At 47.2% G+C, this 17,845-nt stretch overlaps 1 protein-coding gene across 1 annotated transcript in view; it reads right to left on the bottom strand.

Moving 5' to 3' along the window:
• Positions 1–17,845, bottom strand: part of LOC144168408 (uncharacterized) — a 58,314-nt gene that overhangs the window by 9,687 nt on the left and 30,782 nt on the right. The window contains exons 11-16 of the mRNA XM_077697403.1: positions 13,955–14,153; positions 8,748–9,038; positions 7,007–7,288; positions 5,095–5,287; positions 3,024–3,193; positions 579–687 (exon numbers count right to left, since the gene is read on the bottom strand). Coding sequence (XP_077553529.1) covers positions 579–687; positions 3,024–3,193; positions 5,095–5,287; positions 7,007–7,288; positions 8,748–9,038; positions 13,955–14,153 — 1,244 coding nt within the window. The remainder of the gene's footprint in view (positions 1–578; positions 688–3,023; positions 3,194–5,094; positions 5,288–7,006; positions 7,289–8,747; positions 9,039–13,954; positions 14,154–17,845) is intronic.

The following is a 17,845-nucleotide window of genomic DNA, read 5'->3' as shown; positions in this document are numbered from 1 at the left end:
CGCCATTCAACGGTTGAAGCGGAAAAAGACTAGAAATTACGTGATCCCCAACGAAAAATAAAAATGCGGCCTGTGCCCTTATTAAGAACTCACAAATGCAGTAATACATTCCACTGCAGCGCATATATATGAAGCGCACAAAAACACACACAAAAAAACCTCGAATGCAGGTCAACACTGCTCCCAATGCGCCCCCTGAAAACTCCCAGTTGGAGGAAACAATACACTCCCAATGGTACCCCTGGAAACTCCCATTGTAGCGGCAGTAAAATGAAACTCCCATATGCTACTGAAAAAACTGCCGAAATAATGGGAGTAATGAGAAACTCCCATTGGAAGGAGTTTTGAAAACTCCGAATTGGTACTGAGTTATGACACAAGCCATTTACTCCCATTCCGGCTTATTTGTGTTCTGTGTGTAAGCTGCCGCTCCGCGCGTAGTTTGGCACCGCTAGTCTGTTATTGTTAACACTTCTGACGACCGTAAATTCCGTTATTTTCTTGGGACGAAGACCGCGACTTCGTTACCAACGGCTGCTACGTGAAAAATCGCAGAGGGAGGAGCGAAGGCACGCTACCTGATTGGTGCGGTGATCGAACTTCTCTGCCGTGTTCTGCCGGTGGCGGCCGTCGTAGCCGCCCATGGCGTAGATGATTTCGTCCAGGACGGCCACGCTGACGTAGCACCTGACGAGCGGGCAGTAGGACCCTTTTAGAAGGCGACGGGGGACTCCGTCACTGGTGCATTCATCTTACGGAAGCTGAGGCGTTACACGCACTGCCCAAACGAAAACTATCCCGCTAGATCGCACCTCACTCAAAGTCAAAAGTCTAGAACGAGGCCACTTAAGGTAAAAAAAAACCGTGGCAGTAACGAAACATCTTTCATGGCGCTTCAAGTCCGACGACATCGAAGCACTTTTTATGGGTTGTGGATGCGAAAACGTGACGGCAATAAATAGGTGGGGGGGGGGGGGGGGGGGGGGGGGGGGAAGGAGGTGGAAAGGGACTATTTGGATCTCAATGTGTTTTATTTTGGCCAAATGTGGATGTTTTAGTGCAATGGAATCCTCAAGCGGGTAACGTGTGCGAGAATCCCTATTTTGGGTTATAGCGCGGTTCCTACTTCTCATTTTTCTTGACATGGTAAGAAAAGAGCAAAAAAGCGGGGTGGTTTTTTTCTTAAAGAAGCTAATTCACCACCACTCCTCCAACTTATGATGAACCACTTTAAAACCGAACGGACACGCTCGGACAAGCGCAGTGTTGGAACCAAATTCGCCCGCAAAACAAAAGTCTCTCTCGGGTGATGACATCAGGATTCCAGGTTAAAAAAAAATCAGGAAAAATGAAAGAAGGTCCTGGGGAGCGTTCATATGTCGATAAAAGACGGCTTATATTGCCTCTGAAAAAAACCTCTTCTCTGAAAAAACCTCTTCAAAGGTGAAGACAATCTTAACAAGAACGGCGTAAGATTGGGGTTTGTAAGCTGTCTTTTCCACATTGCCTATTGAGCATTGAAGCGTGGTCATCTGCGGTGGGAGTATGATTAGAGAAACCTATCCTAACTCTAGTGTTATCTAAAGTATACCTAAACATATTGTGACGTGGAAGTGAAGGTACTGGTTGCAATGATATATATGAGCGGGTAAATACAATAAGGCGCTGGTGGGTAAGGCAGCTGCAGTGTCCGAAACACATTGCGCGTCCCAACGGCTCCGAGCGTCGTCGTCTGCTTTCCCAAGGCTATGCATGAGCTTGGTTTCCAATCAGTGCCTTGGCACGTACCCCTAGATGAGTGGTTGGCCATCGCGGAACACCGAGCTAATCTTGGCTCCGTCTTTGATGCCCTTTCCGTGGCCAGGGAAGAGACAATATTATATGACAATTAGACGCTAAGACGATTCAACCTTTACACCAAGTTTATCTAGTGTACAGCGAAGTTGTAAACGTTACAGAATTACTCTCTGCTGTCAAGACATGTCCACCCCCGGAGGGAGTATAGTTACAGAAAACAGCTGTAACTGCTGTTTTGCCGAAAATATCCGGAAACAAATTATATGAAAATTAGCCGCTAAGATGACTCTAACATTACGCACAAGAAAGGAGCCGAAGCTAAACAGAATCTTTGTAAAGACAACCCACAGCTCTGCTGTTTCAGAATTCTCCAAAAAAGGGATGTCGTGTTGAACCGACGTGATGTTCGCATGAAAATGCATGCACTCTTGGGTGGGGCCGTCCAAGGCGACGTTCAACGGGGAGCGTCACTTTAGACAGCGTCATTGCTCAGTTACACGATGTCTTCGCACTTTCCCGTCCCCCGAAGCGACGGCCTCACCCAAGAATACATGCAATTGCACGCAAACACCACGTGGCTTCAAAAGGACACCTGTTTTTCTGGAGAATTCGGCCCCAGATTTCACACCGGGTGGAACTGGGTTTACTTTTTTTGATTGAACAGGCGCACAAATTTTCGGTACGCCACTGACTGTACGCCACTGACGCCACTGACTGTATGGTGGGTAAGACGCAGCGTTTTATGACGATGGATGTAACTGATATAGCGTACATGTGGAGCATTTTGGACCCCGCAGTACTTCCACGACTATCACTCAGACGTTCTTGAAAGTTTTGTCACTTAATTTAGAGTTTCCGGAATTCAAGGCAAACGCTGGGTGTGTGTGCGGCATAATCTTAAAAAAATGGATCTTTAAGGTTCGAAGCAGTCGGAAGCCCCTAGATGTCACACTATATGTGCAGTAACCTAACAGGTTGAACCTAACCTACTGTGAACCTAATCTTGTGAACCTAATAGGTTCACAAGACCGTGAAATAACTTTAAGAACTGGAGTTATAGTGCTTAAGTTAAATGCTTTATGCAGTTGAAATAATCCTGAAATAAGCGGTTTTATTAGGCTTTCTATCACCAGGCCCGCCATTACATTGAAATCTTTATAACTTAGATCTGCATAGACACTAGATGAGTGCACTTCACCCCCCGCGCCTCCGCCGCCGCTACCAACCTCCTGTGGTGCATGGGTGTGACCAGGCGCCACGTCTTGGTGTGAGCGTTGAAGCAGCGCACCGTGCTGAAGTGGTCCTCTCCGTTGAAGCCTCCGATCACGTAGATGTCGCTGCCGATGGCCGCACACTTGTGGTAGGCTCGGGGCCCCTCGGGGTCCACGTCTTCTACCTTCCGTGGACAAACAACAGGACTTGTCCTCATGCTGAACACACCTTTAATAATTTAAGCAGTTACTGCGATAGCTGACTTTTTTTCTGTTTGAATTGAATCTCGGTTCGGCTCTGCCAGAGATGCAAAGTAGGAGCAATAATATACTCAAACCAGTTCAATTTTTGTGGCCTCCCTCACTTACGCGTTTTATTGAAACCAAACGGGCAAACTTTTCCAAGTTAACAAAGTCTACAGAGGCCTGTGGTTGTCTTCCCCGTGGTGCTCCTTTCGCCGACTATTTAGAAGGTAACAGGGGCCTTTCAGCGTAAAACATTATGGCGTACTCGTGAATGGGGCCATGTAGACAAAACACAAGTTTGGTTCATTCAAAATTTTGCGTCGTTAGAATCATACTGACACCACTTTCAACACACACTTCGCGCAAAAAATTTATACAGTTAGAAAAAAGAGAATGGCCATGCGACCGACTAGCTCATTTCCCGAAACAGAACCTATGATGTCATATGCGCCCAGCTGTGCGATTGGCGAAGGCCGGCAAAAGCAAACGCAAATTAGGTACGGCTTATATTGCCAGGAGAGCTATTTGCTCTTAAATGTAATGCAATATTCATTTTACAGCAGTAAGAATGGTGCGGTAAACGATGAAAGTTACGAAAATACAGGTAAGCATACAACTGATATGCACTGCTGTTGGTACTGGGTGCACTCTGCTTGTTTTAGCTCCACAACAGGCCGCGCTTTGGAGTTGTCTTACACGGCACTGGCCGATTGGCGTAAACGACGTTGTCTTTCGTGGCCCTGTTTGCCGAGGATACCCCATGTTTTACGCAAAGATTACTTTCTACCGTAACAAAAACAAGCCAGGTGCAAATACGGTCAAAATCATAGCAATGGCTGACAACGGGATGAGTATAGTAGCGCCATCTGCAAGCACTGACGGCAAGCAAAGCTGCAGAGCCGAATGACGTATACCGTATATACCCGATTCTGACGCGCACTTTTTTTCCGACAAAATAGGCCGAAAAATCGTATGCGCGTTAGAATCGGATACAAAAACGAAACTGCCGAAACAGCGGAAATTTCGTCCGACCCATCGCCATCGCCATCTCAAGATGGCGCCAAAGCTTTTAGCAAAGGTTTTTCGGACGCAGCAAACCTAGGCGCCTAGGCCTTTCTATCGGCGTTCACACAAATCGTCAAATCGTTTCACTTGAGCGCTTGATAACAGCAATGGCAGAAGCGGCTCCCATGCGTTCAAAACGAGCGGTCGGCTGAAGCGTGCACCTATGGTGAGGCTCTCGGGATGGGCGTGCGAGGGGTGGGCCACGATCCCATAGACCATGGTTGAACGTTCGCTCAGAAGTGTGGCATCGCGAACGCGCTTGAGGGCACCGAGGCTGAGATGTTGTGGTCAGCGGACAGCGACGGGGAGTGAGATGAGTGAGATTACTTCGGGAAATAAATCGCCACTTTCTCTCGCATTCGTTTGTATATGTCACAAAGTCCCGTGCGCGTTACAATCGGAGGTGCAAGTTTTTTCGGTTTTTTTTTTCCAGGAAAATCGGGTGCGCGTTAGAATCGGGGGCGCGTTAGAATCGGGTAAATACGGTTGTTGAAGTTCGTTTGGATACGCACACTGATGACCCCCATTTCTGACGTCCCGAAAACACACGAAAACACACGAGTTGGCGGGAGAATCAAAATTTTAACCTAAATGAATTATTTTTTCTCAGTGGAGACGGCATCATTTGCTGCCGGACAAGCGGTAGGGGAACTATAAAACACGAAATCTTTCGAATAAAAGAAACTTGTCTTTGTCCGCATGACCCCTTGAAGTAATTTGGTTTGTACACCCTGCCCCATTCAGTTTCGCACTCGGAGCATCAAGAATGTCGCACCCTGATCCACCGGTCGGCCTTGGTGTCGTAACTCTCGATGTACGCCGTGGGTCCGCCGGCCATCCATCCGCCGATGACGAACATCACCTCGTGGGGGATGCGCGGCCGGGCGAACAAGGGCGTCGGTACCTCGTCGTTGTGCACCACCACGTCCAGGTCGTACAGGAAACGCAGTGTATCGATCACCAGCTGCCTGCGCGCGAGCAAACGCGCCAATTATCGCAGATTCCCAAATTAGAAACTCTCCTACATGTGCTTTCACACCCCGGAACGAACAGCAACGTCCTACACTCTCATGCACGCTCATACAATACTGATTAGGCCATTTCGCCAACGTGCTCCTCTCCTCGGGATTCTATTCTTTTCATTTTTCACAGAGCAAACAATGCTAACTGCTCACAGAAGTGTCAAAAGCTTTAAAGGGGCCATGAAGAAAAAATGCGTTTGTTTTATTCCAGCGATCTGGTGTTTTAGAGTGCCCCCAATGCCTTTCCGGCAGCAAACAATGCTTTATTCGCTGAGAAAGTAAACATTTTAGGCCAAAATTTTAATGCTCCCGCTAAATCGTGGGTTCTATGGCATCAGCGAGGACGTGTTTAGGGAATGTACCTAAAGTGGAAGTTAGTATGTTGACTAAGGCTGCTGCGAATGGTGAGAGGTGCCTTTTGTCGAATTTTGCCTACTGTCCGCGTTCATAAATGGCGGCGCAATACTGCTTAGAGACCGCTGCCTGACTGGTGTGTCTATGTTTGCGTGTTCGTTCATTCCATTGTTTTACCCAACCATTCTTACTGATATAAAAATGATAGGCCCTAAATTCAAGCGCGAATATCTCGCCCTGAAAGATTATAAGTTTTGTTTAATTTGCGTTGCATTTTGTCGCCCTCAGCCAATCCAAACGAGCTGCCCATGATACGTCATAATTTCAGTGCGGAAAAGTAGCTAGGGTGTCGCATGCCTACATTCTATTTTTCATGTTATACAGCTTGTTTCAGTGAAGTTTTTTTAACTGGTGTCAGTGTTATTCTAGCGATAGAATTTTTTGTATGAACCAAACTTGTATTTTGTATTCAAGGCCCCTTTAATAAAAAGTTCGCATGCAATCCGGCCTGTCCATCAACACTGAATATTAATCTGTCTGTCTGTCTGTCTGTCTGTCTGTCTGTCTGTCTGTCTGTGTGTCGGTCCGTCCATCTGTCTGTCTGTCGGTCCGTCGGTCCGTCGGTCCGTCTGTCTGTCTGTCTGTCTGTCTGTCTGTCTGTTTGGCTGTCGGTCGGTTGGTCGGTCGGTCTGTCGGTCTGTCTATCGGTCTGTCTGTCTGTCTCTCTGTGTGTTGGTACGTCCGTCTGTCTGTCTGTCGGTCCGTCTGTCCGTCCGTCCGTCTCTCTGTCCGTCCGTCTCTCTGTCCGTCCGTCTGTCTATCTGTCTGTCTGTCTGTCTGTCTGCTGTCTGTCTGTCTGTCTGTCTGTCTGTCTGTCGGTCGGTCGGTATGTCGGTCTGTCTATCGGTCTGTCTGTCTGTCTGTGTGTCGGTCCGTCCGTTTGTCTGTCTGTCGGTCCGTCCGTCCGTCCGTCTGTCTGTCTGTCTGTCTGTCTGTCTGTCTGTCTGTCTGTCTGTCTGTCTGTCTGTCTGTCTGTCTGTCTGTATGTTTGTCTGTCTGTCCATCCGTTCGTCCATCACCACAACACACGCAACCACACGCAACGAAGTCCGCAAAGCTGCGCCTAATCTTGCACGAAACACTCTGACAGTTGGATTAATTTGGATGCCGACCGGATCAAATTGGTTGGCACTTGGATTATGTTCGCTCGCACCTGGATTAAATTGTATGTAAATTGGATTACATTGAGCAGGAACATCTGTAGAGCATTCCCTCTGTAACGTGAATAGACCATGATCACGGCTCACGCACCTGCACGATTCGTTGTCGGCGACGAACTTGTGCGCTTTGATTTTCTCGACGAAAAAGTTGGTGTCCACGAGACCCGTGCGGACGCACTTGAGCAGGCGGGCGATGTGCTCCTGGCGGTTGGCCGGGTCGCACTCGATCCAGCGCACCACAGCCTTCCACACGGTCTCCTCCTTGATCACGTTCAGGTTCTCGTCCGACAGGATGGCCTCCACTTCGTCAACCTCCAGGTTCAGCAGCTCCTCGCTGCGCTTCGCCACTTCAATGAAGTGCTGCATCAGGTAGCTGCACCACGGACGACGAAGTAGAGCGGCATGTCAACACCTGCTGGGAATCTTGATGAGCTACAGCAATTCACGTTCCTACGTTCCTTCGGGTGTAACGTACGAATCAGGCTCGTGCACGCTGCATCTCGATAAGAATAGGCGCATGGCCGACGTGCGGTGGAAGACACTTGAGTACGCGGTGGGCGCCTAAGACACAGCGTCCCAGTTAAATGGTCAGGAAAATGTGCCGTGTATACATTTATATGGCCACATTGCGAAAATATGTATTTTAGTTGTTTCTCAGCTCAGTGCTGGGACATTGCATACGCTACGCTGTGAGTGGTTCTGCGTGCTTGAATTGCATTTAGAGCCTATTACCCGACGTCTGCGCAAAACGGCAATTCAGCTACGAAGTAAAAATACCTGAAGAGCAGGACAACACAGACGGACGTCTTTGATAGCGACAAACGGGTACTCCGCAAACAAGCACCACAATACGTCGCAAACAAAAAACAATAAACTTCGCCGCTCTGCACTTAACATAATTCATTCGAACGAGCTATAGTTGAATGTTCCTATCGGTAGCAGTATTGAACAGAATAGCAACCTATTACTTCCCGGGGGTATCTCAGGGTTTTAGCAAATCGTACGCGAGATGCTGAAGCCATTGCGATGGTCATTAAAACTGCTGCAGTTTGGCCTGTTCTGGCAAGTTCAGCAGCGGAGCGTTTTCTAGGATTCCAATGAGCCCGGCAATGCAGTGCCCTTCCCTGTTCATTTAAGGCGTGCAAACAAGATCAGCTGAGAGAAGTTATCATTTTGAACGTTCATTTCAAACCTTTTGCTACGTTCTTAAACTATTGTGACGTATTTTTCTTCATATAATACTAGATTTGCGCCATAAACCCACGCAGGAAAGCACGTTCATAATTCTGTAGCGCCTGAAATTGTATTTTTTCATCTTCGTCAACTCCTCAAGTTTAAATTGATTCTGCAACACTTTCGATAAGCGCTTTCACTCTTTCCTTCGTGTCTGGAACCACTGCGAAGGCTGTAGTTGTCGCCAGCGCGGAGCAGCACTGCGTGATTTGCTCGTCGCACCGGATACGCCTTCCATTTCTGCTTTCTTTTTGTAGCTTTTTTTTTTAAGTTACTATCGAAAAGTGTTCATTGCTGCAACTTAAGGAAAACCGACCAACAGCCGCTACATGGCTTTAGTGACGTTATTCGAGCCGTCGAAGAACGTCAAGACCAGGAAAGAGAGCAAAATCTTCTGAGCGATTTTACAAGTTATCCGACGGGCATAGAGCAGCAATTTTTGGCCGAGGTACTTTGCAACCCCCTAATCAAAGTACTGGGTGTGTTGGGTGACTAGGTTTTGCAAGCATTTAAGGTGTCAAAAAAATTTTGAGAAAAGTATTGCAGGGTCCCTTTAAAGTGACCCCTTTCGTATAATGCCGCTAGGACGACTGCCTTACTTGTACGCTTTGGTTGTGAGTTCGAAGCAATTGTAGAGCTTGGCCACGTTGTGTATAGAAATGCAGTTCTCGGGGGACATCACGGAGAGGAGGAAATCGCAGCAGTCCTTGACCATGCCCATGACGCACAGGTAGTCGGCCGCCTCCAGCAGGCTTTCCACGTTGTCGTAGCCCACCCACGTGACCCGCTTGTAGGCAAACTCTACGACGATGGCCATGGTAGCCTTCGTAACACCGGGGACAACAACATCTGTGCGCGCGCTCTTGTTCAGAATGCTTCCGAACAGGGCCCTGCGAAGCGTGCAAGCAACACTTTGCGTCACACGGGCTAATAAGCACGAAGACGGGATGGGAATAGTTGCAAGAGAAAAAAACAAATGATACCGTAGGTTTCGACACAATGTGGATTGACTGTCTGAATCACACAATGCATTCATCAGTGCTGCATTAACACCCTCAGTTACTCTCTTTAAATCTGCATCACTAGCGACAATGCGAGAAATACGGTAAAACTGTTGTGATACATATACAATTGCCCACGAAAAAAAATTGTAATTAAGCGGGTTTTAGTGACACTTCAGAAGCATACCCGAAATATAGATTACGACACTGAGAAACTTCTGAGTTTCGTATTATGTGAATAAAAAGGTTCACATCGTACTCAGTTATTCGTAGTTGTTCGTTTTCATGCACTTGTAGCCGGCTACGTAACGGGTGAGCCACACTCATAAAGTCCGTATGAATCTTGCGCTTTCTCGGCGGGGATGACATGAAGCTGTCTTTTGCAAAATGCTAAACTTTTACATTGCTCGGACAACCGTGAAATCTGGACGTTCGGCAGTTCTCAACTCTTTACAAATGTGGCGAACTGGGCAAGTTGGTGAATGTTCATAGTGCAAACGGCGCATAAAAGACGAAGACAGAGAAGGGAAATCCCTTCTCTGTCTTCGTCTTTTATGCGCTGTTTTCACCATAAATTCTCAACTCGTTGCTAACATACCATGGAATACAACGAGCCTTCACCAGCGGTACAACACTAAGCCTTTATAGCGCCAGCTTGGGTAAGAACTGCACGAAAGAAATGCAGTTTGGGGTATTACTTGGTCGCCCATGCAGATGCAAGCTGATAGAGCTCATCACAAAATTACGGGCCCTTCGACGGTTAAAATTGCTGAAGTCCACTCTGTATTTTACGACATCACTATACCCGATCTGCAGCTAAACAACCAAAATTTGTACTTCTACGTAAGTGACGCATATGACGTCAGCCGAGCAAGGTTCGCTTCGCCCTCTTCACCAATAATGAAACAAATATTTGAACACCAATGCTTAAATTTTAGTAACATCAGGTACCCTGGTGATACGGGGCTTCTAGCTTTTATGTGTTATGTGAACCAAAACAGTATCCCAACAGCGTGATTTGCCTCAATAGCTACATCATAGTTGCTTTCTAACGAGCTCTTCGCTTAGTTCAAGGATTACATTTACAGGTGCAACAAAAAATGAATGGAGCACGGCTTTGTGAGGTTACCTTAATTTCTAATTTTATGCAGTTGTCAGCATAAATGTAGTATCTACGGCCAGATTTTACTTCAGAATGACTTTCTTGAAAAGTAACTTCCAGGTTGCTGGCTATACCCATGGGGGAGAAATCCCCTCAAAATATCCAACCCATGCTCCGTTTACTTGTTTTTCACCTGTACGTGCTTGCAACACATTTGCTGAATTTGAACCAAAAAACGTTATAAAACCAGAGAAAACTTGGGCGAGATGATGATATATTGACGGCATGATTGCACAGCGTAAAAGACGATGACAGACAGACGGGAACAACGCGGCCGGGCGCTGACTCCAACTGAGGTTTGTAGACGAAACCGTCGTAAACATGTATTGCATAGAACAGAAAAAAGTAAAAAATTCCTGTGATATCGCATTTGATATCGCCTCAACATGCCATCTATTTTCGTGACCGAAAATGAACTTTAGTATGTGGTCGCAACGTCATAGGGGACTATAAAAAGAGAAAAGCGCAACATTATACATATTCTCCGTTTTTGTTTGTGCCTGATGTATATACTCCTGCAGGTGTCGTAAATTTTCTGTCTTTGCATTTCGAGCTGTGCCATCCTGTCCGCAAAAAACGAAACCATTCCCATTGTGCGTGGTATATAGAATCCACAAGATAGTTGTCTGGCACCAGTGGCCTCGCGGTAAACCTACAGCTACAGGGCCGCTGTTAAAATAGCCTGATTGATGCTATTGGTTTACAACCAACACGTGCTGGCGGTGATGACGCATGGAGCAGCAATTCGACGCCTTACTAAACAGCTGAAAAGAACACTTGGGTCTGCTCAAAGAGCCATGGAACGAAGGATGATAGGCGTAACGCTCAGGGCCAAGAATCGAGCCTCCCAAATCCGGAAAACTCGATAAGAAGATATCATAGTTCAAATAAGGAAAAAGAAACCAGGTCATGTAGTGAGACGAAATGACAACCGGTGGAACAAAAGGATAATAGAGTGGCTACCGAGAGACGAATATAGAGTATAGACTGAGAAACTTCTGAGTTTCGTATTATGTGAATAAAAAGGTTCACATCGTACTCAGTTATTCGTAGTTGTTCGTTTTCATGCACTTGTAGCCGGCTACGTAACGGGTGAGCCACACTCATAAAGTCCGTATGAATCTTGCGCTTTCTCGGCGGGGATGACATGAAGCTGTCTTTTGCAAAATGCTAAACTTTTACATTGCTCGGACAACCGTGAAATCTGGACGTTCGGCAGTTCTCAACTCTTTACAAATGTGGCGAACTGGGCAAGTTGGTGAATGTTCATAGTGCAAACGGCGCATAAAAGACGAAGACAGAGAAGGGAAATCCCTTCTCTGTCTTCGTCTTTTATGCGCTGTTTTCACCATAAATTCTCAACTCGTTGCTAACATACCATGGAATACAACGAGCCTTCACCAGCGGTACAACACTAAGCCTTTATAGCGCCAGCTTGGGTAAGAACTGCACGAAAGAAATGCAGTTTGGGGTATTACTTGGTCGCCCATGCAGATGCAAGCTGATAGAGCTCATCACAAAATTACGGGCCCTTCGACGGTTAAAATTGCTGAAGTCCACTCTGTATTTTACGACATCACTATACCCGATCTGCAGCTAAACAACCAAAATTTGTACTTCTACGTAAGTGACGCATATGACGTCAGCCGAGCAAGGTTCGCTTCGCCCTCTTCACCAATAATGAAACAAATATTTGAACACCAATGCTTAAATTTTAGTAACATCAGGTACCCTGGTGATACGGGGCTTCTAGCTTTTATGTGTTATGTGAACCAAAACAGTATCCCAACAGCGTGATTTGCCTCAATAGCTACATCATAGTTGCTTTCTAACGAGCTCTTCGCTTAGTTCAAGGATTACATTTACAGGTGCAACAAAAAATGAATGGAGCACGGCTTTGTGAGGTTACCTTAATTTCTAATTTTATGCAGTTGTCAGCATAAATGTAGTATCTACGGCCAGATTTTACTTCAGAATGACTTTCTTGAAAAGTAACTTCCAGGTTGCTGGCTATACCCATGGGGGAGAAATCCCCTCAAAATATCCAACCCATGCTCCGTTTACTTGTTTTTCACCTGTACGTGCTTGCAACACATTTGCTGAATTTGAACCAAAAAACGTTATAAAACCAGAGAAAACTTGGGCGAGATGATGATATATTGACGGCATGATTGCACAGCGTAAAAGACGATGACAGACAGACGGGAACAACGCGGCCGGGCGCTGACTCCAACTGAGGTTTGTAGACGAAACCGTCGTAAACATGTATTGCATAGAACAGAAAAAAGTAAAAAATTCCTGTGATATCGCATTTGATATCGCCTCAACATGCCATCTATTTTCGTGACCGAAAATGAACTTTAGTATGTGGTCGCAACGTCATAGGGGACTATAAAAAGAGAAAAGCGCAACATTATACATATTCTCCGTTTTTGTTTGTGCCTGATGTATATACTCCTGCAGGTGTCGTAAATTTTCTGTCTTTGCATTTCGAGCTGTGCCATCCTGTCCGCAAAAAACGAAACCATTCCCATTGTGCGTGGTATATAGAATCCACAAGATAGTTGTCTGGCACCAGTGGCCTCGCGGTAAACCTACAGCTACAGGGCCGCTGTTAAAATAGCCTGATTGATGCTATTGGTTTACAACCAACACGTGCTGGCGGTGATGACGCATGGAGCAGCAATTCGACGCCTTACTAAACAGCTGAAAAGAACACTTGGGTCTGCTCAAAGAGCCATGGAACGAAGGATGATAGGCGTAACGCTCAGGGCCAAGAATCGAGCCTCCCAAATCCGGAAAACTCGATAAGAAGATATCATAGTTCAAATAAGGAAAAAGAAACCAGGTCATGTAGTGAGACGAAATGACAACCGGTGGAACAAAAGGATAATAGAGTGGCTACCGAGAGACGAGTATAGAAGAAGGTTAAGGCCTTTAACTAAATGGTGGGACGAAAGAAGCAAAGTCGGAGGCAAGCAGTGGACTCGGGCAATGCTGGACAGGAACAGGTGGAGGTCAAGGGCACAGGACTTCGTCTTGCAGTGGACCTAAATAGGATGATGATGATGATGATGATGGTGGTGGTGGTGGTGGCGATGATGTTAATTGACAAGCATTGAAGCATTGCACCGCCAACGGGAATACAAGCAAGGGTACAAAGATAAGCCTAGGATGTGGTTTACTGCCTGTAAGAGATTTTTGCACTGCCTGTCGTTAGGGCCCCCACAACACTTTGCTATTTGCATTATCGACAAAATTTCAGACCAGCCATGCAAAACGTAAGTGCTCGGAGCGGGGCCTATCATGTTTGGTTGGCGCATTTGGAAGCCCCTCCATTTAATCCAGGTTAATCAGCCATATCTGGCACGGCTGTGCCACGTGGTTAGCTATTCAGTTGCTTCAATTCACTACCATGACTGGCATAAAGAAAATTGAATATACATTTAACCCTTGACATGTTAAATATTCCATCCCAATAGGACACTTCAACAGCCAATTAGTCTCTTCGAGCTCGCAGCATCGCCAACAGCATTTTTGTGGGTTGAAGCGTTTAACCAAACAAACATAAGCACCCCAGCGGGGAAGTCACACATCTTGATCTGTTGGCTGTATACCGATCTTGTGTTCAGCTACTGTATACCTGAAGTACTCGCTGCAGCTGCCCATGATGATCCTGTGTACGGGGAACTCGCCGCCGTCCGAAGTCTTGATGAGACCGTCGCAGAGCAGGCCAGCGCCGCGCATGTTCCAGAGAGCGTGCAGTGTATCCTGGCACAGCTCGTCAGTGCCGTCGGGGCCACTCCCGCAGCGGCTCGCCATGATGACGTGGCGCGCTGCAGCTGCCGGCCGCCCGGCTCGAAGCCGTCCCGCAGCCGTGCGTCAAGGCCGCAGCTTTGCCTCCTCGCGAATAACCCTTACCTCTTCTTCATCTGGCCTCCAAAGACGGCAGTCGGCCGGCCACGGGGGATGATGATGGTAGTTGTGGCGACGGGGCGACGGAGCCACGCACAGAATAGGTGATGATAATAATGATAATAACACACCGCGTATAAAATTACACAATTGCTTCTTCTGCTTAGTTTTTCTCCTTATGTACTTTGGAACTACATGAGGAGATCAGGGATAAACTCCAGTTGAAGATATAGTTAACCTAAGAAAAATAAACGGACTCTCTTTCTCTCTCTCTCTTTCTCTTTATTCATCTTCTGCCTTAACGGTTATCATGAATACATCTGGAGAGCGGTTAGAGAAAACCTTTAAATAAACGTAACTATATAACTTTATTTTCTTCATGAGCTCATCCTGAGAAGGAACAGTGTTGGGAAAGGTTACGTTATTTGTTTCATATCGGAGATTGCTTGTATTTCGGAAGCTTACTCATGATAATCATCAGCCTTTTTCTGTCCACTTAAGCCCAAATTGCCTCTCGGTGATCTCAAACCACCTCTGTCGCGTGCTTAGTGAAGACCCGGACACGTCCCAAAGAGCTGGTGCAGAGTCGCCTCAGTTGCGTGGGCTCTGCAAAAAATGAAGAAAGCTCACACCAACCCGTAAGATTTGAATGTGGCGAAGCTGCACGCAACCTTCACGACCATCACGATGGTTTAAGTCCACGGTTGCAGCCTATTTGCTTCCTCTTCGATGCCGCAACGACCTTTACTCCATTATTGGTGCGAAAAATGTGTGCTTCCTTAATTTGGGGGGGGGGGGATGGATAATTATTGGATATCACTTTTGAGGGGCGTACGCTATGACGTCTTTCTTGTTCCGAGCAACTGTTGCCACGATTGCTGCGGACGCTGGGAAGGGGGAGGGAATAAACATTTAATAGAGCAAATGGTGGTGGTTGAGCCGTCCCTCGGTGGGGTGGGTTCTCCTCAGTCCAGGTACCCTTGGGCCTTAGCTGCAGCCCTGGCACGGGTGACCAGAAAGATCTGGTCAGCGTGAAGCTACACTTGTTTTTTTTTACCAATCTTGGCCAATCTCTCTAAATGGGTATGCCCGTTGTAAGGTCCACTTTATGAGGTCAGTGGCCAGGCGCGCAGGCTGCGCGTGAGAACCCGCCGCTCTGTCTAGCGACGTAGCACTGCCAACACTGCGCTGCAGCCGTCGCCAATTCGTCAAGGCGCGCACGGGAGACGGACTGTCTGGCCGACCGAATACCATGGGGATAATCCCCCATTGAAAACGCAGACGGCACCGCCGGATTCCGAGAAGCGCTGGGGAGGTGTGATTACCGACGTCGGGACGAGCACCGCGCGAGCCTCCATTGTTAACGCGCCCGGTCAGCACGACGTACAGTCGCGCCCTTCGCCCTCACCCTCGGGGTCGTACGCGCCTGCTGGCCCGCAAGCGGTCCGTTGACCCAAAGATAGTGGCGACTCATTGAATATTCCGTAGCGCACTGAGTGACAGCTGTCTACGTGAATTTGGGCACTCCCTTCCGCGTGTAACAATGCTACAGGGGCGTTCCCGAGAGAGCGCGAGCTCGAGGTGTTATAAGGCCGAACTTGGCCGTTAGAGATGGTTCTTCTCTGAGCGCCGAGCTGGGCAGTTCCCGGCGGGTAAAGGAGTCTCGACCGTTGAAGCTAGGTTGGGATTTGTGAGCCCCCTAGGTTAGAGGTTAAGATCGCGTCGGAGGTTTAGGGTACAGCGCCGTACCGGGCAACTAGACGGATCTTGCGGCGAGACAGAGTCTCGGCCGTCGTTTCTCGAGCGGTTTGTGTACGCTCCGAGAATAGGAGAGTTAGACGAAGTTGAGGAGATCGAGTGATTTGTGCGCACTCGGAGCTAGCGTCTAGCTGAAGTTCGAAATTTTTCTTTTCATTACTCATGTACCCAGTTTTCCTACTGTAATATAAACTCGTCGTTTCACTTAATCAACCCCAACGTCTCGAGTTCGTCAATTCGACCGCCGTCTCCAAGAACTTCAACACCATCGCCCTGCCAAATCAACCGGAGCCCGGGCGATTGGGTTCCTGATCGACACCGGACTTCGGGGAAACGAACCACAACCATCTTTACTCCCGTTTTGGCCATTCTTAGCCAATCTACGTTAGTGTGTATTTTATGGTATCCAGGTAGGTCTCCCTAAGTGGGTATGCGCGGCATTTTCTGGGATCCTACCCAAACTTTCAGGTACAGTGGGCGAACTTTGTGGCACCTATTGGCAATTGTTCCTTTTCTTGGAAGGGGGGGGGGCAAGAAACGTCTGAGGAACTTGTAACTCCACCCTAAAGTAGAAACAGTAGAAAAAACCCAAGAGAGAATTAAATTCAATAAATCAATAGATTAATCAATCAATCAATGAGTGACTTTGGAGGCCATGGCATTTTGTTAAGGAATGGGGTCAGGGGAAAAGGAACAGGTGAAACAACGTTTCTGGTGTCAACAGAATTGTTAGCTATGGCATTTAAATACACATGGAGAAAAGTGCTGTGCAGAAAGACGGCTATTATTGATTGATTGATTGATTGATTGATTGATTGATTGATTGATTGGTTGATTGATTGATTGATTGATTGATTGATTGATTGATTGATTGATTGATTGATTGATTGATTGATTGATTGATTGATTGATTGATTGATTGATTGATTGATTGATTGATTGATTGATTGATTGATTGAATTTTTGCACGGAAACATGCGCAAGAATAATGTTGGACCCAATAGCCAAAGGCTAGGTTGGGGTCCACAAACAAAATATAATGGCATTTCGGTCGCAGTAAATTGTAGCTTCCTAATTAAAAATCCCTATTCAGTACTCTTTCTTCCCCGTATGCTTAAATAGAGTAGCACATATTCACCAAGGCAAACCGTGAACATAATTAAAAAAGATATTTCGTTCTTGCTGGTGCCCCAGCATTCAATTTTCGCGTAGGCCCGTTGTAGCCGTTGTGGTGGGAGCAGGTTATAAGTTACTACAATACGCTGCAAAAAAGCTCATTTTTCAGCATCAAAAAGACACTACACTTGGCGCAGACGAAAAGCCAATTGATTGTCTTGACGATGGCATTCGCCTCCATACAAAGTTCGCAATTTGTAATACATAACAGTGCTGTACTGTGCCTAATAGAAAAAAAAAAGTTCCTGCGATTTTGCAGCCGCCCCATTCCATAGGGGCGATTTCCCGTGCAAGCCGGGTGAACTTCCCAAGCGTTGTAGTCCCACACAAGGGCCGAGCGCCAGGCCGGGGAGTCGCTTGTACCTATTTTACCGGTAGGTGCCCGGCGCCACCAAGGAACACGAATTCACATGGTGCCTTCCACAGCCACGATGGACGCTCAACTCGCAACCGCCTGTGGCAGGACAAGCCGCCAGACTCTTTCACCCCCGGCAATGGCGCAACGCAGCATGATGGCCGGGGGCCCCGCCAGATGGACAAGGGTCAGGGGCCCCTCGATAGGGTAAAGGCAGCTTTCCAGACGTGAAATCCCCTTTCAAGGGTCCGCACTCGACCAGGGACGCCTGTACCCATTAAAGAAACCGGTGGGTGTCCGGCGGTACCAGGATTCGAACCCCGGACCTCC

This window comes from Haemaphysalis longicornis, unplaced genomic scaffold (assembly GCF_048455015.1).
Source record: "Haemaphysalis longicornis isolate Haplotype H1 unplaced genomic scaffold, Haemaphysalis longicornis Haplotype H1 scaffold_2, whole genome shotgun sequence".
Lineage (NCBI taxonomy): Eukaryota > Metazoa > Arthropoda > Arachnida > Ixodida > Ixodidae > Haemaphysalis > Haemaphysalis longicornis.
Note: the sequence above shows the minus strand (reverse complement) of the source record. Positions and strands in the feature narration are given on the sequence as shown.